Raw genomic sequence first — 16,257 nt, 5'->3', positions numbered from 1 at the left:
TTTAGGAACATATTTTAATTAAGTCACTTTATTTATGTATTTGTATTTGGTAAATATTGTGCTGAATATCTTAGTGTGTTTTCTCTTAGCGGATAGCCTTGGCTCGGTGCTTGCTGCGGTGCGCTAATTACACAAAATACATGTTTTTATTTTAGTAATTGATTTGTAGTAATTTCCTAGCCATGCAAGCTCATTTATTGTGAAGTAAAATGCATATATATTTTATAAAGTCTTATAGGGATGAGCTGAGAGCTAGAAATTAATTGATAAGTGTTGCCACAAGATTTTCTTTTTTTTTTTTTCTCAATGTTTCAAAAAATAATATGTATTTTCAGCATACGATCCAAAAGCTGTGTTGGCTTTGCCAGTAGATAGAGAGGGCGTCCCCTACTACCCAGAGATTAGCGAGAACAAAGGTAATAATGCTAGGCTTTATAAATTTGTGATGCACCTGCAGACCTGTTTTTATTTCTTAAATACAAGAAATGTTGCCTGATTTTATATTCTTTTTTGTAATTGTCTTACGAGACGAGTCTAAGGCTCTTGGAAGCTCGACTCCATCTGAGCTTCTGTCTGTAAAAGATCCAAGCGGATGTAAATTATTACATCCCTATTACCAATGGCTGGTAGCCAGGACGTTCGGATTAGAAATGAGACTTAAGACTGAGGACACCTGGGAAACTCCCCCATGTCATTCATGGCCCCCGCAGCCTAACAGTGTGTTGATAGTGGACATGTTTATTAGGGCTTTCTTCCAGTCCCATCAGTGCAATGCACTACCAGTGGGAGTTCCTTTTTTTTTTTTTTTTTTTTTTCTTCCCTATTATCTTACTTTGTCTTATGTAATACAGACGTTACTTCAAAAAAGAAGATGATTACGTCCTATGCGCCATGCAGTTAGTCATGCATATTAACCAATGAAATGCTTTAAAAATGCTGACAAAAAGGATTAAATTCTTGATTCCTTGCGCCCTTCTTCTACACGTCTGTTTGTTTTATAAAGCAACTTCAAGCAATTAAAAAATAGAATAAATAGCTTTATCTTACAACAGTTATTCAGTTGTCTCAATAACCCAGCCAAAGCTTTCATTGTTAACTTTGCAAAGAATGGTCTGAAAGAAAAAAAATCTGAATTCTTTGAAAATGTGATATTTCCAGTGTTTGCATAACATGTAAAGGAATAGCCTATAAACAAAACTACTTTTATAGAATTAGATGTCACTGATCCAGTTAAACAAACCATTACATCTGGTTTAAGTCTAATTTCACTTGTAACCAAAATTCCCTTTTTTTAAGAATAAATTTTCTGTTGCCGCTATTATGGAATGTGGAATACACTTGAGGCACTATGATCACAAGATCATTGCCATGTGACAAGAACGGCATCATTCTAACATATTTTAGAAAAAGTCTATGACAAAGTCTAAAACTATAAATATTCTGACAAATGTACAAATTGTCTTACATAACTTTATGCTGTGTTAACTTTAGGATTGCTGCATTTCGTGTCTGTTACATGCTTGAATTATTTTTAGTCTTTCCTGAGTGTATTTCTTTATATTTAGGAAAATACACATTTGCCACTCAAAATACACATTTCCAGGTCTGGGAATACACATTTTCATTTTGGCATGTAGGCATCTCTGTATTTAATGACTTCTGCAACAAAATTTATCTACATTGTTTTTTTTATTTATATATTGGTTTGTGACACCAGGCCTTAATCAATGGGAATCATTAAATGATGAAAGTAGCTTATGATTTACTTTTGATTCATTGAAAAGTGTTACTCCTTCATAATCAGCTAGAGATGGCTTCAGTCAACCAGCTAGGGATGACTGGAGACAATGTTAGTCACCTAAAGATGGCTGGAGTTACTCACAACAGTCTAGAGACGTCTGCTTTAAAATCTAGACAACGTTTTTAAACAATTTAATTCAATTCAAACAATGTCTCACTTTGTCGTCACTTTTTATTTTCAGGGCCTTCACCGTCTGAGCCTCAAAATCTGAGCGCACAAGTCAGGGACAAGGACATCATCTTAAACTGGAAAGTACCGCTGATATCACCAGTGCCCATTTTCTCGTAAGTTCATTCCTACGATCAACTTATGTTTCACTTGCCTGTCTCGGTTGTTGGTGAAATTCAATCTGAACAAGAAATTCAATCTGAACTAGAGATTAAATCTGAACAAGAGATTCAATCTGAACAAGAAATTCAATCTGAACAAGAAAATTCAATCTGAACAAGAAAATTCAATCTGAACAAGAAATTTCAATCTGAACAAGAAAATTCAATCTGAACAAGAAATTTCAATCTGAACAAGAAAATTCAATCTGAACAAGAAAATTCAATCTGAACAAGTATATATAGCTCATCCTCTTGTGGAAGAAAATGAAAGATAAGTAAAGTACCCCTGTCCAATCTTGGAGTTGATAGGGCTTAGGATGTAAAGGTGATCTGTTTCTATGCCCAATTGTTAAATCAGGATGCCATCTGGCTGCACAATAACTGCCTTTACTAAGGTCATTAGAGTTAGATGGACTCATGGACACCCTAAAAGTCCTGAAATTCAGTTCAGAATTCAAGCACTTCACCTTCCAGCCACCAAGCTCCCTTATAGAAGATGAACACAATCTCATTGATGAACTAAGAAATGGCTGTGGAGTCCAATCCTCGCTTTGAAAAGCTGGCTGCATACAGGGCAGCATTTTGGTTGGGTCTGTTGCAAATCTGCCTACTTCTTTTATCAGCTTTTTTTTTTTTGTTGTTGTGATCAGCAAATTTGTCTGACGGCTGAGCTCCTTTTCCTTTTCAAGTATTAGCTGATCATGGTCTGTCTGTCCTGATGAAATTATATCATTTCGCATTGCACATTGCAAGCCTCTAAAGATCTTTTTTTTTTCTTGTTGATTGTAACTGTGTAAGACTTAGAATTCCCTGGCATCAAATAGGATAAAATGAGAGCCTGATTATTTTTTATGGTTGGAATATTGCCACCCTTACAGCATTTCCCATCTCTCCACTTGTCCTTTGTAAGCATGTCTTAAGTATCGTTGTTCTAGCTTCCAAGTCTGACAGTTCAAAAATATATTAAGTTGGTTATGAGCCTGTAAGAAATTTTGTACAGCCCATTGCACTAGACGTCAGGAAACTTAGACTGCAGAAAAGATCTAAGCTTTTTGAAATATTTAGGCTTTGGTCGCCCACTTTTACAGCATACGGATGTATGCAAACGCGACATGAAGCTCTTCAAAATTGACACCAGCAGCTGAGAGAAAGGGACGCTGGATACATCCACATGGAGAGCGAGCATAAAGGAAGCGACCCCGATTGCAGATGCCATACACAACAGCAGCAGAAAGAAGGGTGAAAATGCAACGGCGCCTGGTGATGACATATGCCCAACCTGTGACCGCAGCTGTGTGTCAAGGATTGGCCTCTTTAAGTCACACAAGAAGTTGCAAAGGCAAAAGGTGGACCCATGAGACGTAAAATGCTTCCAAAGTGTTTCCAAAACTGTGTTCCGCGAGGCCTGAATAGGTGTTCCATGAACTGCTGGAATAACTCACTGAATTAATTTCTCTAAAAAAATAAGCATAGTGTTTCACTAAATCTCAGAATGTGTGAAGTGTTCCGTATAGGAAAAAAAATTTGAGAAACGCTGTGTTTTACCATTTTATCATGTCTATCCAAAATATCTTTTATAACATTACTTTAGGCACTAATTTATCTGTAGTTAAGTCCACCTTACATGACCATCATTCCTTATAAAAAAATATTTTTTTTAAACATTTTATAACCATGGTCACCATTTTGAATTTATTTTGTCATTTTTATTATTCCATTTTCTCACCATTTGGAGTGTTTATTTATCTAGATACAAGATAGAGTACTCCCATGAAAACAGTAACTGGATTATCTATCCTGTGAGGGTTATAGGTGGCTCCACAAGCTACGCTGAAATGAAGGACATGGGGAGTGGTACCTACAACATCCGGCTAAGGTCCTACGGCGTTCTGGCCTTCAGCATTCCATCCAAAGCAGCTCGGGTCACTGTGCCCAGTGGTAAGTGTGGCATGAAGGGTTACCTCCCCATCTAGTAATTCACTGTGGAAACTAAAATAGAATTGTTGGTTGATCCTGGTATGTTTGTTTTAGAGGGCAGCGACAGCAGTAGGTAATGTCTTTTTAAAAAAATCTATATATCTGGAGTGTAGAGCCATTTTAACATTGTTATGGGTTAAAATCTAACTTATAGGGATGAAAAGAAACCTCCATAGTGTAATTGTGGCTTTGCTAGAAGCATACTTTCCTTTACTGCTTCAGCCCCTTATGCTACAACTGCAATCCGTTCTGAAAAGTTGGTCAGAAACCAAATGTTTGGTATCCAAAACAAATTTTACTATAAGAAATCATTAAATGAGTTAATTGGTTCCCAGTTCCTCGTGACTCGCTGTTGTATGAAAGTTACAGGCCATATAGGAGTGTTCCTTTGAATGAGAACAGTTATAATACAATGTAAATGGATATAAATAAACATAAGAAACCATATTAAAAAAAGCATTCAAACATAAGAAAACATTTTTAAAAGCTTTTAAAGTTATGAAAATATTTAGTAAACATAAAATGTATGTTTTTAGCGTGATATGATGGCATGTATGGATAGAGTGTGGGCAGGAAAGCAGGAATTTTTGCTTGAAGGGGTCATTCCATCCATAAAAACATGTGGCAATGTAAAATGGGGCCCTTAATGGTTGGCATGGCCAATTGGCATATGGTGCGAAATTCGAACAAAATTTTTGTTTATCACTATTGTTTGCTATTGAAGGCATTCGCTGTGGAAAATATTGTACTGAAAATTCTCTAAAAGCACTGTTAAACAGTGCAGCTTTTAATAATAATAAATGAATTGTATTTGTGAGAATACAAGTAATAAATAAATACATTTAAAAAAATGAAGTAACGTCTGTATTATATAAGATAAGAAGATAATGTCTCCAATTCAAGCACAGTAGCCACAAAGAAATGTATTGTACATTGATTTTTATTGTAATAAAAATAATATTTTTAATATATCAATTTGAACTGTAAAGATAAATAGAGATACATGTTTTAAGTTGGACTATCGAAGTTAACTACTGGCATCGATATTTTCATTCATTTAGTCTCACATCCATACAAGGGGGGGCAATTCTTAACCACAACATTGTTGGTGTTGATAACCATAAGATTTAAAATGTGGGGGAAAAAATGTTAGAAAAATTATTTTTTTTTATCCTGCCTCAAATCTGGCCCTGCCCATAGAAATTTTTTTTTTTTTTAGTTGATGGAATATTAGGGCATCCAGGCTTAAAAAGGTCCACAAAAAATTGATTCAATAATAAACTAATTGATTTCGTTAGTTAATGAATGTGTTCCCCCTTAAGCCACAGCATATTGATATTGCTCTGGTTGAAAACCCTGAGTTGTTCTGTCAGTGTGGAAATTGCGCTCATGAAGCTCCTTGTATATTTAATTTTGTTTTTTAAACACATCGGTACAATTTAGGAGGCCATGTCCGCCCTTCACTCCTGATATATAGTGACGGAAACATATTTTTTTTGAAAAAACTCTTAAACTCCTGCTGTCTGGCACATTGGTCTGATTGAAAAAAACTTGTAGTTCAGCTTGACCAACCATCGGTGTTAGTCCTTTGAATGTTTTGCTATGAAGATGTTATGAGATGATTGTCTGCGACACATAGGTTGATGTTGTTTTGTTTTTTTTTATTTTTTTAAAAATCTTTTATCAATAACCTTCTAGGAAAGCCCAAATCTCCAGCGAATCCGAATGCGGATGCCTCGTCATCTTCCGGTATAGTTCACACCCTCTTCCCCTCTCCCCCTCCCTGTATTGCTGTGACATTATTAATGTTCCTATGATTTAGCCGCAGCCTATGGTTTTGGTTGTCTTATTATTTGCATACCGTACCATTTTTGATTATGTTGTCTTGTTTGTCTATACCATATCTTGTATATAGGATTAATGTGCTTATTTTGGGTTGACCATCTGATACAGAGTAGGTTAGTCTATTTATAGTTTTGTCTTGATAGTCTGTTTTCCAAATAGTTTCTCCTTAATGTTTATATGTATATATCTTTTTTTTTTTGTTTTGTTTCCATGAGAAATATTTAAATATTTAATTTTATTTTTAGCGATTAGGTAATCCTTTTTTTTTTTATAACTTTTCTTTTTTGTTTATATCTTGCTAAGCTGCATTTCATGGAATGGCCTCAAAGTTAAAAAGTTGAACTCATTAAGTTCCACTTCTGCAGCTTTTACAAATTTTCACTCTTAATTTTGTTCTACCTTTTGACTGCTTATACATACATTTTTTTAAAAGAGACAATAATTGTCTGAGCCCAAAGATCAACTTAGGCATATTTTTTTTTACTGTTTTTTGTAAGGTACCGGTATTTTAAATATACAGCTTAACTTGAAAAGTGTATGCTGGGATGCCCCGCTCCCGCCTTCTTTTATCCTCCCATTAGCTTCTCCATTTTGTTTTTTTTATTGTATGTTATTACCAGAAAGCAAAACGTGTATTTGTTAGTTTTAAATGTTTCTGAGCGCTGATGCTGTTTCTGTCTTTGTGTACTTCTGTTGCCACCCTTTGTTTCTTTGTTTTCTTTCACTCTTTGTGCATCTGTTTTTCTTTCTGGGTTTTTTTATTTCTGTCTTTTAGCTTTTTACTTCCTTTTTTTTTTTTTTGCATTGTGCATATTTATTATTTGCATGTCTCTGATATCTGGTGAGGCTCAAGGTACATTTTTATTGATTATGTATTCACACATTTATTTTATAAATTGTTATTAAAAAAAAAAAACAGCACATGTTCATAATCTAATGCGCAACTCTAGCACGTTACTATATTAAACTTAGGACTTGACAACTGTCGCAAGTCCCTGTTGGTAGATGGGATATATAAAAACATCAATCAACTTAATTAATCAGTCTTTATTTGGTATTTGTTTTAGCAAAATCGCTAGCATAATTATTAAATTAACTTTTAATTGTCTTTTTAGAAAATGATTTTTTTTCTTAAAAGAACTTAATTTAATTTCATTGAAGTTTAACTTTTTAAAATTTTTAAATACTAAATGGAATAGTGAGAGTCAGATCAATTAAAAAATGTTCATATTAATTTTAATTAATGTAAAAATATTTTCTATTCAGATCATTTTATGTCAATGTATTATCCGTCTTTTTGTAACCTACTAAAATGTTGGAATCAATATTTAAGTTTAAGATTGCTTTACATTTAGTAGTTCACTCTATTGAGTTTGACTGGGATTTTATTTTGCTGACATGTAGCCACATGCTATTTATAAAATGTTTCAAGTTGAAAATTAAACTCAGTACTGTTAATTCTCCCCATCAGATGACCTTGTCCTTCCTGAGGCCCTGATTGGTGGAATCATTGGAGGTGTCCTCTTCCTATTGGTTGCAGTCCTCTTGGCTCTGGTTGCCATTTTTCACAGTAGGAAAAAGGACAGAAAAGCCAAATCTAAATACAGTAAGAAGACTGGAATATATGTATAGATATAATATTTAGTTAACTAATATAAATCTTTGCCCGAATATTATTTTAAAGAAAGAGATTATGAAACATGTAATCCTATTAATTAAATGTTATGGCAATGTACTATTTCAAAAAAAACAACGTATAATTTTGACATGCACTGGCAATGTATGTCTTCTATCAGCCTAGTTTTAAAAAATCATTTTTCAGAGCTAAATATTTTAATTTTATAAAAAATTATATAAAGATGGCCGTTCTCTTTTCAAAATATTTATAACAAACAAAAAGCGCTGTAATATTTTAAGTAATATGTAATAACATGAAAGGTAAATAGACCCCTTTCAAACATTGCAATCTGTTTACTTCCTCAACATATGTCAGTGCCACGTAGCAGACTAGATGCATCTAAGTACCGGCAGTAACCTTAGCAACTAGCTTAGCCTTCTTTCCAGAAAGTTATAATGAAAGTGATATGGCGTGGTTTTGCCCGGGGGGTCTTGTTTCAGCTAAAGAGACGAGTCCGTTGTAGAGATGATTTAGTAGAGAAAGGTTGTAGACTAAAAAGTTGTTAGATGAAACTTAAAGAGACAATTTGATTTTCGGTTGTAGAATTTATATAATTGTTTGAATTTATTGTTAACAAGCTCTGAAGAAGATATTCAATTGATACAGTTTCATTTGTACATTTTATATGTTGTGAGTGATTCCTAGTTTTCGAATTAAAGTTTTGCATTTTGAAGTAAAGGATCTTCATTATTTGAATGTCTAAAGATATTTAGATCTAATATCAATATATACATAAGAATTCCCGGCTTCAATGGCACTGACACTTCATCAAGGACAACCTGTCACATATTTGACACCTCAAGATCCTGTGACAGTCAGGTACCCATTTGAGCTGGGTGAAGTCTGATGCGTCCTAAAAATCCCAGTCTTCGCCTGAATTCAAATAAAAACCTCCTCAGTTCAGTAGCCAAACGCTTTACCACTCAGGCAATATGCCCCAAAAAAATATAAGCTATTTAGAACAATTATTTATAATGCAAATGATGCTAAAAAAAACAGACGTTAATTATTTGAAAAGATTTAAATGCATTTGTCAGTCATTGCTGAATCCTCTCTATTTTTTTCCCCCAACAGATGATGTGACCTACGGCAAACCAGATGAAATGAATGGCAGACAGTAAGTAGACAGCATGTTTACGCTGATTGATACGTTTCATTCTACATAATTACACAAACATTTCAAAATGCTAATGCACTCATTAGAAACCTGCTTCAAACAATACTTTCTACAATGAGCATCAAGCCTCCTACTGATTGTGTTAATTGTGCAAAAAAAAAATATGCTTAGAAAAAAAAACAGGAGGAACAACTTACTTTTATTTCTTGGCATTTAGTGTAGGCTGGGTGTTTCCTCAGGCTTTATATATATATATATAATCCCCGAATTTTAAGGAAGTTTTCGGTCTTGGCAAATTGCTCCAATACTGAATTTAAAAGAACGTCTGGTTCTGAAACTGTAACTGGAATATCCATGGGACAAGGTGGGGTTGGCCAATGGTCCATTCTCCGCCATCCACAGAGCTCTCCAAATGAAACTATTTTGCAGTAGAAAAGCTTAAGATGGGCTGTGCCCTGGGTATGCCCTGTGGAATCCTCACATCCTGGATCCAGGCCCCTTCACGCTATCACAATCACCAGTTCCAGAAAAAAAACTTCGTGATGGGTTTATAATTCAGTAGTAGAGCATAGTGAGACATAGACCACTGTCTGGAGTAGTGCAGTCCAGACGTCCGTCAAAAAGCACCTAGAGGGGGAGAAGCTCCACTATTATTCACAAGTGGAAAGGCATAGGGGTTATTATTACTCTTGGTCATTTCCAAGCCCCGATACCCACAAGGGGGAGTATCGCCACAAAGTGGAGGTTTGGAGTCAGAGTTTTCCTTCTCCTATATGGGTTGCATTATTCAGGCTGGCGTGCCCCATCAACACGAAGCTAAACTGTTTTTGAGGCGCCAGTGTTCCGCCTTTCATCCCTTCTCCTGTCAGTTTATAAGAGCAGGTTCCGCTGGATTTTTGGGAAAATCACACGTGAAGGCCATAAGCTGGATTTGACTGTCAGAGGCATTTAGATACGCAAGCCTTGGGAGCATTTCTTTGAAAGTGGGGAGCTTATCCCCACTTTCACCCCCGGCATTGACAGTCCTTTGTTAATCAGCAACCACAAAGAGAAGTGGCTCAACCAATGGGCAACAGGAAACACAGGCAGAGCCATGTACAAAGAAAAGAACATGCCTAACAAACTTTCTCCCCCGCAAAGAGCAATCTACAATCTTCCAACTAAGGACAGGACACACAACTCTGCTAAATTACCATCTCAATAAAATAAATTTCACACAACTCCCCCTTTGTAGACACTGCACCCAGACTGGTGTTAGATAAAGGTAGTAATTGAAAAATGTTACTATTTTTTTTAAAATTTTCACAACTTTCTTTCCATCTTTTTTGTATATATTTGACTTAGTATTTATTTATTGAAGACTATCCTTCCATTGAAAAGATCTATATATATTTTTGACTTAGTATGTATTTATTAAAGACTATCCTTCCATTGAAAAGATCTATATATATATATATATGACTTAGTATTTATTTATTGAAGACTATCCTTCCATTGAAAAGATCTATATATATATATTTGACTTAGTATCTATTTATTGAAGAATATCCTTCCATTGAAAAGATCTAATGTATTATTTCCATTGTGGTAAGAAAGCTCATATCTCTGTCTGTGCTCACTATTGATGTTTTCTTGTTTTTCTTTTTTACAATCTGGCCTTGGCACCAGGATTAGGAAAGGTAAAGTACTCACGTCTGCTAAGGGCATTGTGGGAAATTAAACAACTGCATGTGACTTTTTGTATAGAAATTTTTTTTATTTTCTAGAGAATGTTCTCGGATGGACTCCATTTTATTGTATTTCCAGCAAATTTTTGTTTAACTAATTATTAATGAATTAATTGTGTGCTATTGTTTTAGTGAGTCTTCACAGATTCCTCTTTATGTTCAATAATATTTGTTTCAATAGTTGTATTTTAATTCTTATGTCCCTTTTGTTTGTGTGTGATCTATTCCTAAATATCTAAAAACTTGAATTCACTAAACATGAAGATTAACCTTCTTCTCTCTGGCTCTAGTCATTTCATTAAACCATAGCACTGCTGACTGTATTCAAAATGGATGAATTTATAAACATAACCTTCGGCTGACTTTATTTTCATTGACAACTAAAACTTTGAAAACCTAAAACTAGTTGCCACAGAATTCTATTTTTTGTTTTTAAGTTAAGAAGTCTTTTTTTTTTTTGTTGTACTCATTGTCCAGATTTCATTTTTTAATCATTTTTGTCCTCAAAAATTAATTAATAATTAGTCTCAGATTCACCCTTCCTATATATATGTTGTAAAAACTCTAAAACTTTTTTTTTTTTTAATTATCTTCATTGACAATGTCATATGTCTAGCTTATGAACCAAGAGAGAGAGATTGTCTAGAGAGAGAAGGTTTAAGCTCGTGAAGTTAGCCACTGTATTTTATTGGAGAATCTCTCAGTGTAGTTACTGAGAGCTAGTCATGAGAACATTTCTCAGCTTAGTGATGCCTGGTCGTGCAGCGTGCGCGCTGGGCTGTTGTTTGGACTTCTTGATGGTCCTGGGTTCATACCCTGCCTGCTGTTATCCCCTGTCGACATGCGTAAAGTTTGGACTAGGCTGTAAATTATCTCTAACTCTGAAGGAACATCGGAGACCTGTTAAACATTTAAAAATCAAACATTTTAGTATTGACATTCTTTTTTTTATAGGCACTTATTTTTCCTAATATGTTTTCATTTTGTGTTTCTTTTTCTGCCGTTTCAATATTGTATATTGTTTCATATACATTTATAACATTTTTTAAAACCCAATTTCTTTGCTATCTCTCTTCAGTGAACCTACGCCAAAATGGGATCGCTGGCAGCACAATGGAGGAGGAGACTTTGTGACATCGCTAGACAACAGGGACGGCATTTTTTTTCTACCCCAGACTCGCAGACTCGACCAGTCGGCTGATATGAGGTCATCGCTTGTGAATGACGTTATGGATTCTCACAGCTATGGCCGCAGTGTCGCCGCTGGTAGGGAGGGGTATGACCAGGATGCTGGTCGCCAGGTGCCTTTGACTCATGACATTAGTTTTAGGAGTGACAGGTCACAGGCTGGGTCGTTCCGGGCTCGTCCAGATGTTAAGAACTCGACCTGGCCTGACCAGCACAGTGTTAGCCAGCTGCCTTTATCCAGATCTTTGCCTCTGAATTCAGGCCACTTGCCTCATACCAGTTATGCCCCTCTCCACAAGCATGCCAATGCAGCCCCGCCTCCTCCAGTGATTCTCCCAACGTCCCATGAACCTCCAACTCTGCCGAAATCTGTCTCATTCCCTGCTCCCCATTCATCCAAAGCGTCAGAATTGCCGACCATCTCCAAACAGCATCCAAGCCAGTCCGCCCAGTATGTCAATCATCCATCCTACCACCATCATAATCGCAGCCACTCTGGGTCATCCTTGAGAGACACTCAGCATCCAAGTTTTCAAAGTGATGACGATGAGGTGTTTGGGGCAGTGGGGCCACATCCTCCCCTGTTTCCTCGCCACAGTTCCATGAAACCTAGCCAGATGACCTACTTAACTGACGATGATGCCATCCATCAACCAAACATTGGGGCTCCACTCTTTGGGGTAGAAGACATTAGCTCAGTGCTGGAGCCAAACTCTGAACAGCTTTCTCAGAACCAGCCAAGCCATTCCACATCAGCTTCCAGCCACCCCATAAACAATTTTAACTTTGACAGTGACATTCCAGCCCCTGGGTACTACGTTAACACAGGAGACACTAACAGGCCCTTTGCCATGGTCACCCCATCGCAAAAGCACAGGGCCCCTAGTGACAACGAAAGTAACAACAGCAGTGGAAGGCCCCTGGGCTACACCAGGGACCACCTTCAAGGTGTGGTCCAGAGACTTCGCAGCTCATCTCGCTCCCATTCTGCAGGCCCCCATTCTCGCTATGCCAACATATCTGGCTACTCTGATCCACTTCCCCAGAGTCGTGCCAACCTGTTTATTCCTCCAAAGGTCTCAAAGTCACATTCCAACTTACAAGACCCTGTGTACTACAACACGGTCAATCGTAGACAGGCTCCTTACCACATGTCAGACCTGGAAGATGACTGGCCACGGCTTAGGGCCCAAAGTGATGGTAATCATGGTTTGAGGAATAATGAATACTTGGGAGATAGTGCCAGTAATAGACCATCGTTATCCTACCCGGACATGACTTCTCTTCCACGTGCTGGAGAAAGGTCATCCAATGATCTGCCAATAGATCGGAGAATTTATCCAACGAGTAGAAATTATCCAGAGCCTCCTCCTCCTAAACCAGCCCACCTCTATCCTCATCCTCAACGTCGTCCAGCATACTTAGAACAAGCTCAGTCATCAAACAGGTTTGACCCTAGAGAAGCCTTGCCTACACGGTACACCACTCCATTGACCAGCTTTTCTGACCCCAGTGGTCAGTACCGGCATGTCCAGCATTTTGGAGAGGATCCTGTGCATCATGACAGCGGCAGCCACAGCAGTGGAGTTGGCAGTAGGAACACTTCTCAGAGCACAGGGTCGCTGCACCCTCATCGGCGAGGGAGCGGGGGCAAGGGAAGTACCTCCCTGAGTTCTGCTCATGACCCGGACCTCAGCTTGGAAGCAAGCCATAGTTTCGGTGTTCCTGCCCACCGTAGAGACACCTCTGGGGATGAGAACTACGAGTTTGACTCTTTGAACGCTTTGGAAAACGATATCATTGATGATCTGCGGCGCTACTCCCGACTCAGTGGGAATGCTGAGGGGCCAGTGGGGTCAGCACATTCAGGCCAAGTTCCCAACGCCCAGGACAATCAATATGCTCCGCGTAGCAAGCCCAGCCGCTATCCTGACTCAGACGTAAGGTTTATGAAACTGAGGGAGGAGTTTAAACAGTACAGGCAGCAGCAGCTACGTCCTGACGAGGACCTGCGGCCCCCACCCACTGCTTCGTCTGCGCTACCTATTGGTCAAAATGGGGAGCCACTTTATCCAATGGACAGTGAGATGTTGTAGAAGTTAAAAAGTCTCTATTTATTTTTGTACATCCAGAAAAAGATTCTTGTTAAATTAGAAATTATCATCTTTTTTTTTTTTTTTTTATTTGGCATTCCACAAAGTTCTCTATGAATGGACTTGATAATTGTTTTTAAAAATAAAACACGTCCAAAATCCTTTAAGCTCATTTACATCCCAACATTGTCGTAACTTTCAAATCATACATGTATTTGTTGCTTCCTGTTGCCGTATTATCTATATTTATTTTGTAATACACTTTTTTAGGTCCGTTTCATGGTCTAGGTAAGTATCAGCAGTGAGGGAATGACACTGTAATTGTATCCTTGGACGGCTTTGTCGTTTTTATCATCGTATCAGCATTCTGAACTCTCTACGAGGGCTTCTCAAGTCTAGCGGGCCAGGGCCATGTTGTTTCTGATGTTCTGGGTTAGGGTTAGACTTTTTATCAACTGTACCGTAGTTCGTAATATTTGTGGCACCAGAGAGTTTGTTTAAAAAGAACGAAAATAATTTGACTTTAGATGAATGCTGGGCCACATGGCACCCTGTTTGTTAACCATTGGCTAAAGAAACAGATGACCTTAACATTATCTGCCCTATAGTTTACAAAGTCTTAAAGGTACCGGTAAACTTTTACTATTGGCGTGATAGGGAACACAATGTTCCTCTTTTTTTATTTTTGAGTACTGGTATTTTCAAGTTCTATGCTACGAGGGCTGCTCAGAAATCCACATCCTTACTTTATTTATAGTCACACTCGCTTTGACCTGTTTGAGGAGTTTTAGTGTTGAGTAGGTATTTTTTTTTTAGGCTACCTGCTAAACTGAAATTTTTACTAGACCAAAAGTAATTTTTGTGTGTTTCTAAGTATGAGTAGGCAGTAGTTTGTTGGTCCAACCATTGTCTTGAGGCTCCAATCAAATCTTCACTCAAATCTTCACTCAATCAGTAACCTACCGTTGCATTGTAATAAAATTGTATTTGTATAAATATTTATAACTTTTTTTTTCAACCCAATGATAATAAAAGAGTTGTGATTGAATTTCTCTTTCATTTTTTTCTTTCTGATCACCGACCTATGTATAATACAATTTGTTTCCGATGAGTGCTATTATTGCTTATGATGATTGCTTTTAATATGGTGACGCATTTTTGTTGTAACATTGATATATATTTATTCTGCCAATGCTACAATTTTTCCCTGACACCTCACCCTTTATTGAACTGTAAACTTTGATTTTGTTTCAACCCTTTATTTGGCCTGTAACTTAATATATTTTTTCGAGTTTGTTTGTTTATAGAACATTTATTGTTGTTTTTTTTTTGTTATTAATATTTATTTTTAATTTGTGTATTATAAACTTGTACTTAAAACCTCTGCGACCAAATGATCTTGTAAATTATGTGTCCAAACAAAATTGCATGTTGTTGTTGAACAATGAGATGACAGGTTGTATTCTGTTATTTCTGTAGTTGTACTGACCAGGTTGTACTCTTATTCATTGTTGTGCAGAATTTTTTTGCGTTCAGTCCTAGCTAGCATGAACCACAAGTTCAAGGATACATTTTAACAATTGGTTTTTTAATTTTTTTGCGATTTATTTATTTTGATTTTTGAGTCTTAATTTTTAGACCAAGAAAAAAAAGTTATTTTAATTTTTTATTTTTTTCCTTTGGCGCCAGATACAAATGTACATATTTTTATTAACACAGAAGAAACTAAAATATTTTAGGTGGACCATTTTTTTCATTCTACATGCTAATTTTATATTTGTTCTTAAGGACACTTAACAATTTTAAGCAGAGCATTTTTTTTAGTGCAATTTTTAGTTATAAACATCTTTAATTTTTAACAAGATATACCATGTTGTAAGCCGAAGCTGTTTCTAGTGATTGAAGTCTCAAATCTTTTATCATCCACACTGTACCCTTCCCTGGAAAATACGGTAACTAGCTAATGGCCACAAGTTAACTTTGTTATCAGCATCATGGACAAATGGAGAGGACTCAAAAGACAACTTAGGCAATGATGGCCTCATCACTCTCTCGTTGAAATACCTGCCGATAGTCACTTCAGTTTCTATTTAAGATTGTGTTAACATTAGTTATTTATATCTTTTGGTTTTCCTTTCGATTATGGCACACCTGTTTTGTCATAAACACTTGACTCAACTAAACGAAACATAAAACGTGTAAAATGGTATAAGTTTTTAAGCATATAGTTTTAGGTTGTAAATGTAGACTTCATGCCATTGGCCATTCAAAATTAGTGTGACTTAAATTTAAAATACGTTTCTTTCTCAAGAGAGGTAACAGAAAAAAAAAAAAAAAAAAGCCGAGTACCTATAAATGTCTCTATTTCATCAGGGTAATTTATTGACATAAATTTGTAACATAAGTTTTCATTTTGTTGTTAAAAATTTTTATCCTATTTTTAAATCCTGTTAAATCCAGTTTCATTGACAAAGAAATAGTATTCATTTTGTTTTGAACTTT

General features: G+C 36.4%; 1 protein-coding gene across 8 annotated transcripts in view; it reads left to right on the top strand.

Moving 5' to 3' along the window:
• Positions 1 to 14,689, top strand: part of LOC106054729 (uncharacterized) — a 155,079-nt gene extending 140,390 nt beyond the window's left edge. For 7 of the 8 annotated variants that reach the window (XM_056009994.1, XM_056009992.1, XM_056009996.1 and 4 more), the window contains 7 exons: positions 336 to 416; positions 1,983 to 2,085; positions 3,881 to 4,068; positions 5,806 to 5,856; positions 7,424 to 7,558; positions 8,705 to 8,747; positions 11,553 to 14,689. In XM_056009994.1, the coding sequence (XP_055865969.1) occupies positions 336 to 416; positions 1,983 to 2,085; positions 3,881 to 4,068; positions 5,806 to 5,856; positions 7,424 to 7,558; positions 8,705 to 8,747; positions 11,553 to 13,758 (2,807 nt within the window). In that variant the 3' untranslated portion in view covers positions 13,759 to 14,689. The remainder of the gene's footprint in view (positions 1 to 335; positions 417 to 1,982; positions 2,086 to 3,880; positions 4,069 to 5,805; positions 5,857 to 7,423; positions 7,559 to 8,704; positions 8,748 to 11,552) is intronic. The other variant, XM_056009993.1, reaches the window with a different exon arrangement.
• Positions 14,690 to 16,257: the final 1,568 nt, after the last annotated feature.

Source organism: Biomphalaria glabrata, chromosome 14 (genome assembly GCF_947242115.1).
Source record: "Biomphalaria glabrata chromosome 14, xgBioGlab47.1, whole genome shotgun sequence".
Taxonomy (NCBI): Eukaryota; Metazoa; Mollusca; class Gastropoda; family Planorbidae; genus Biomphalaria; species Biomphalaria glabrata.
The sequence above is the reverse complement of the archived record's forward strand: the minus strand, read 5'-3'. Positions and strand labels throughout refer to the sequence as shown.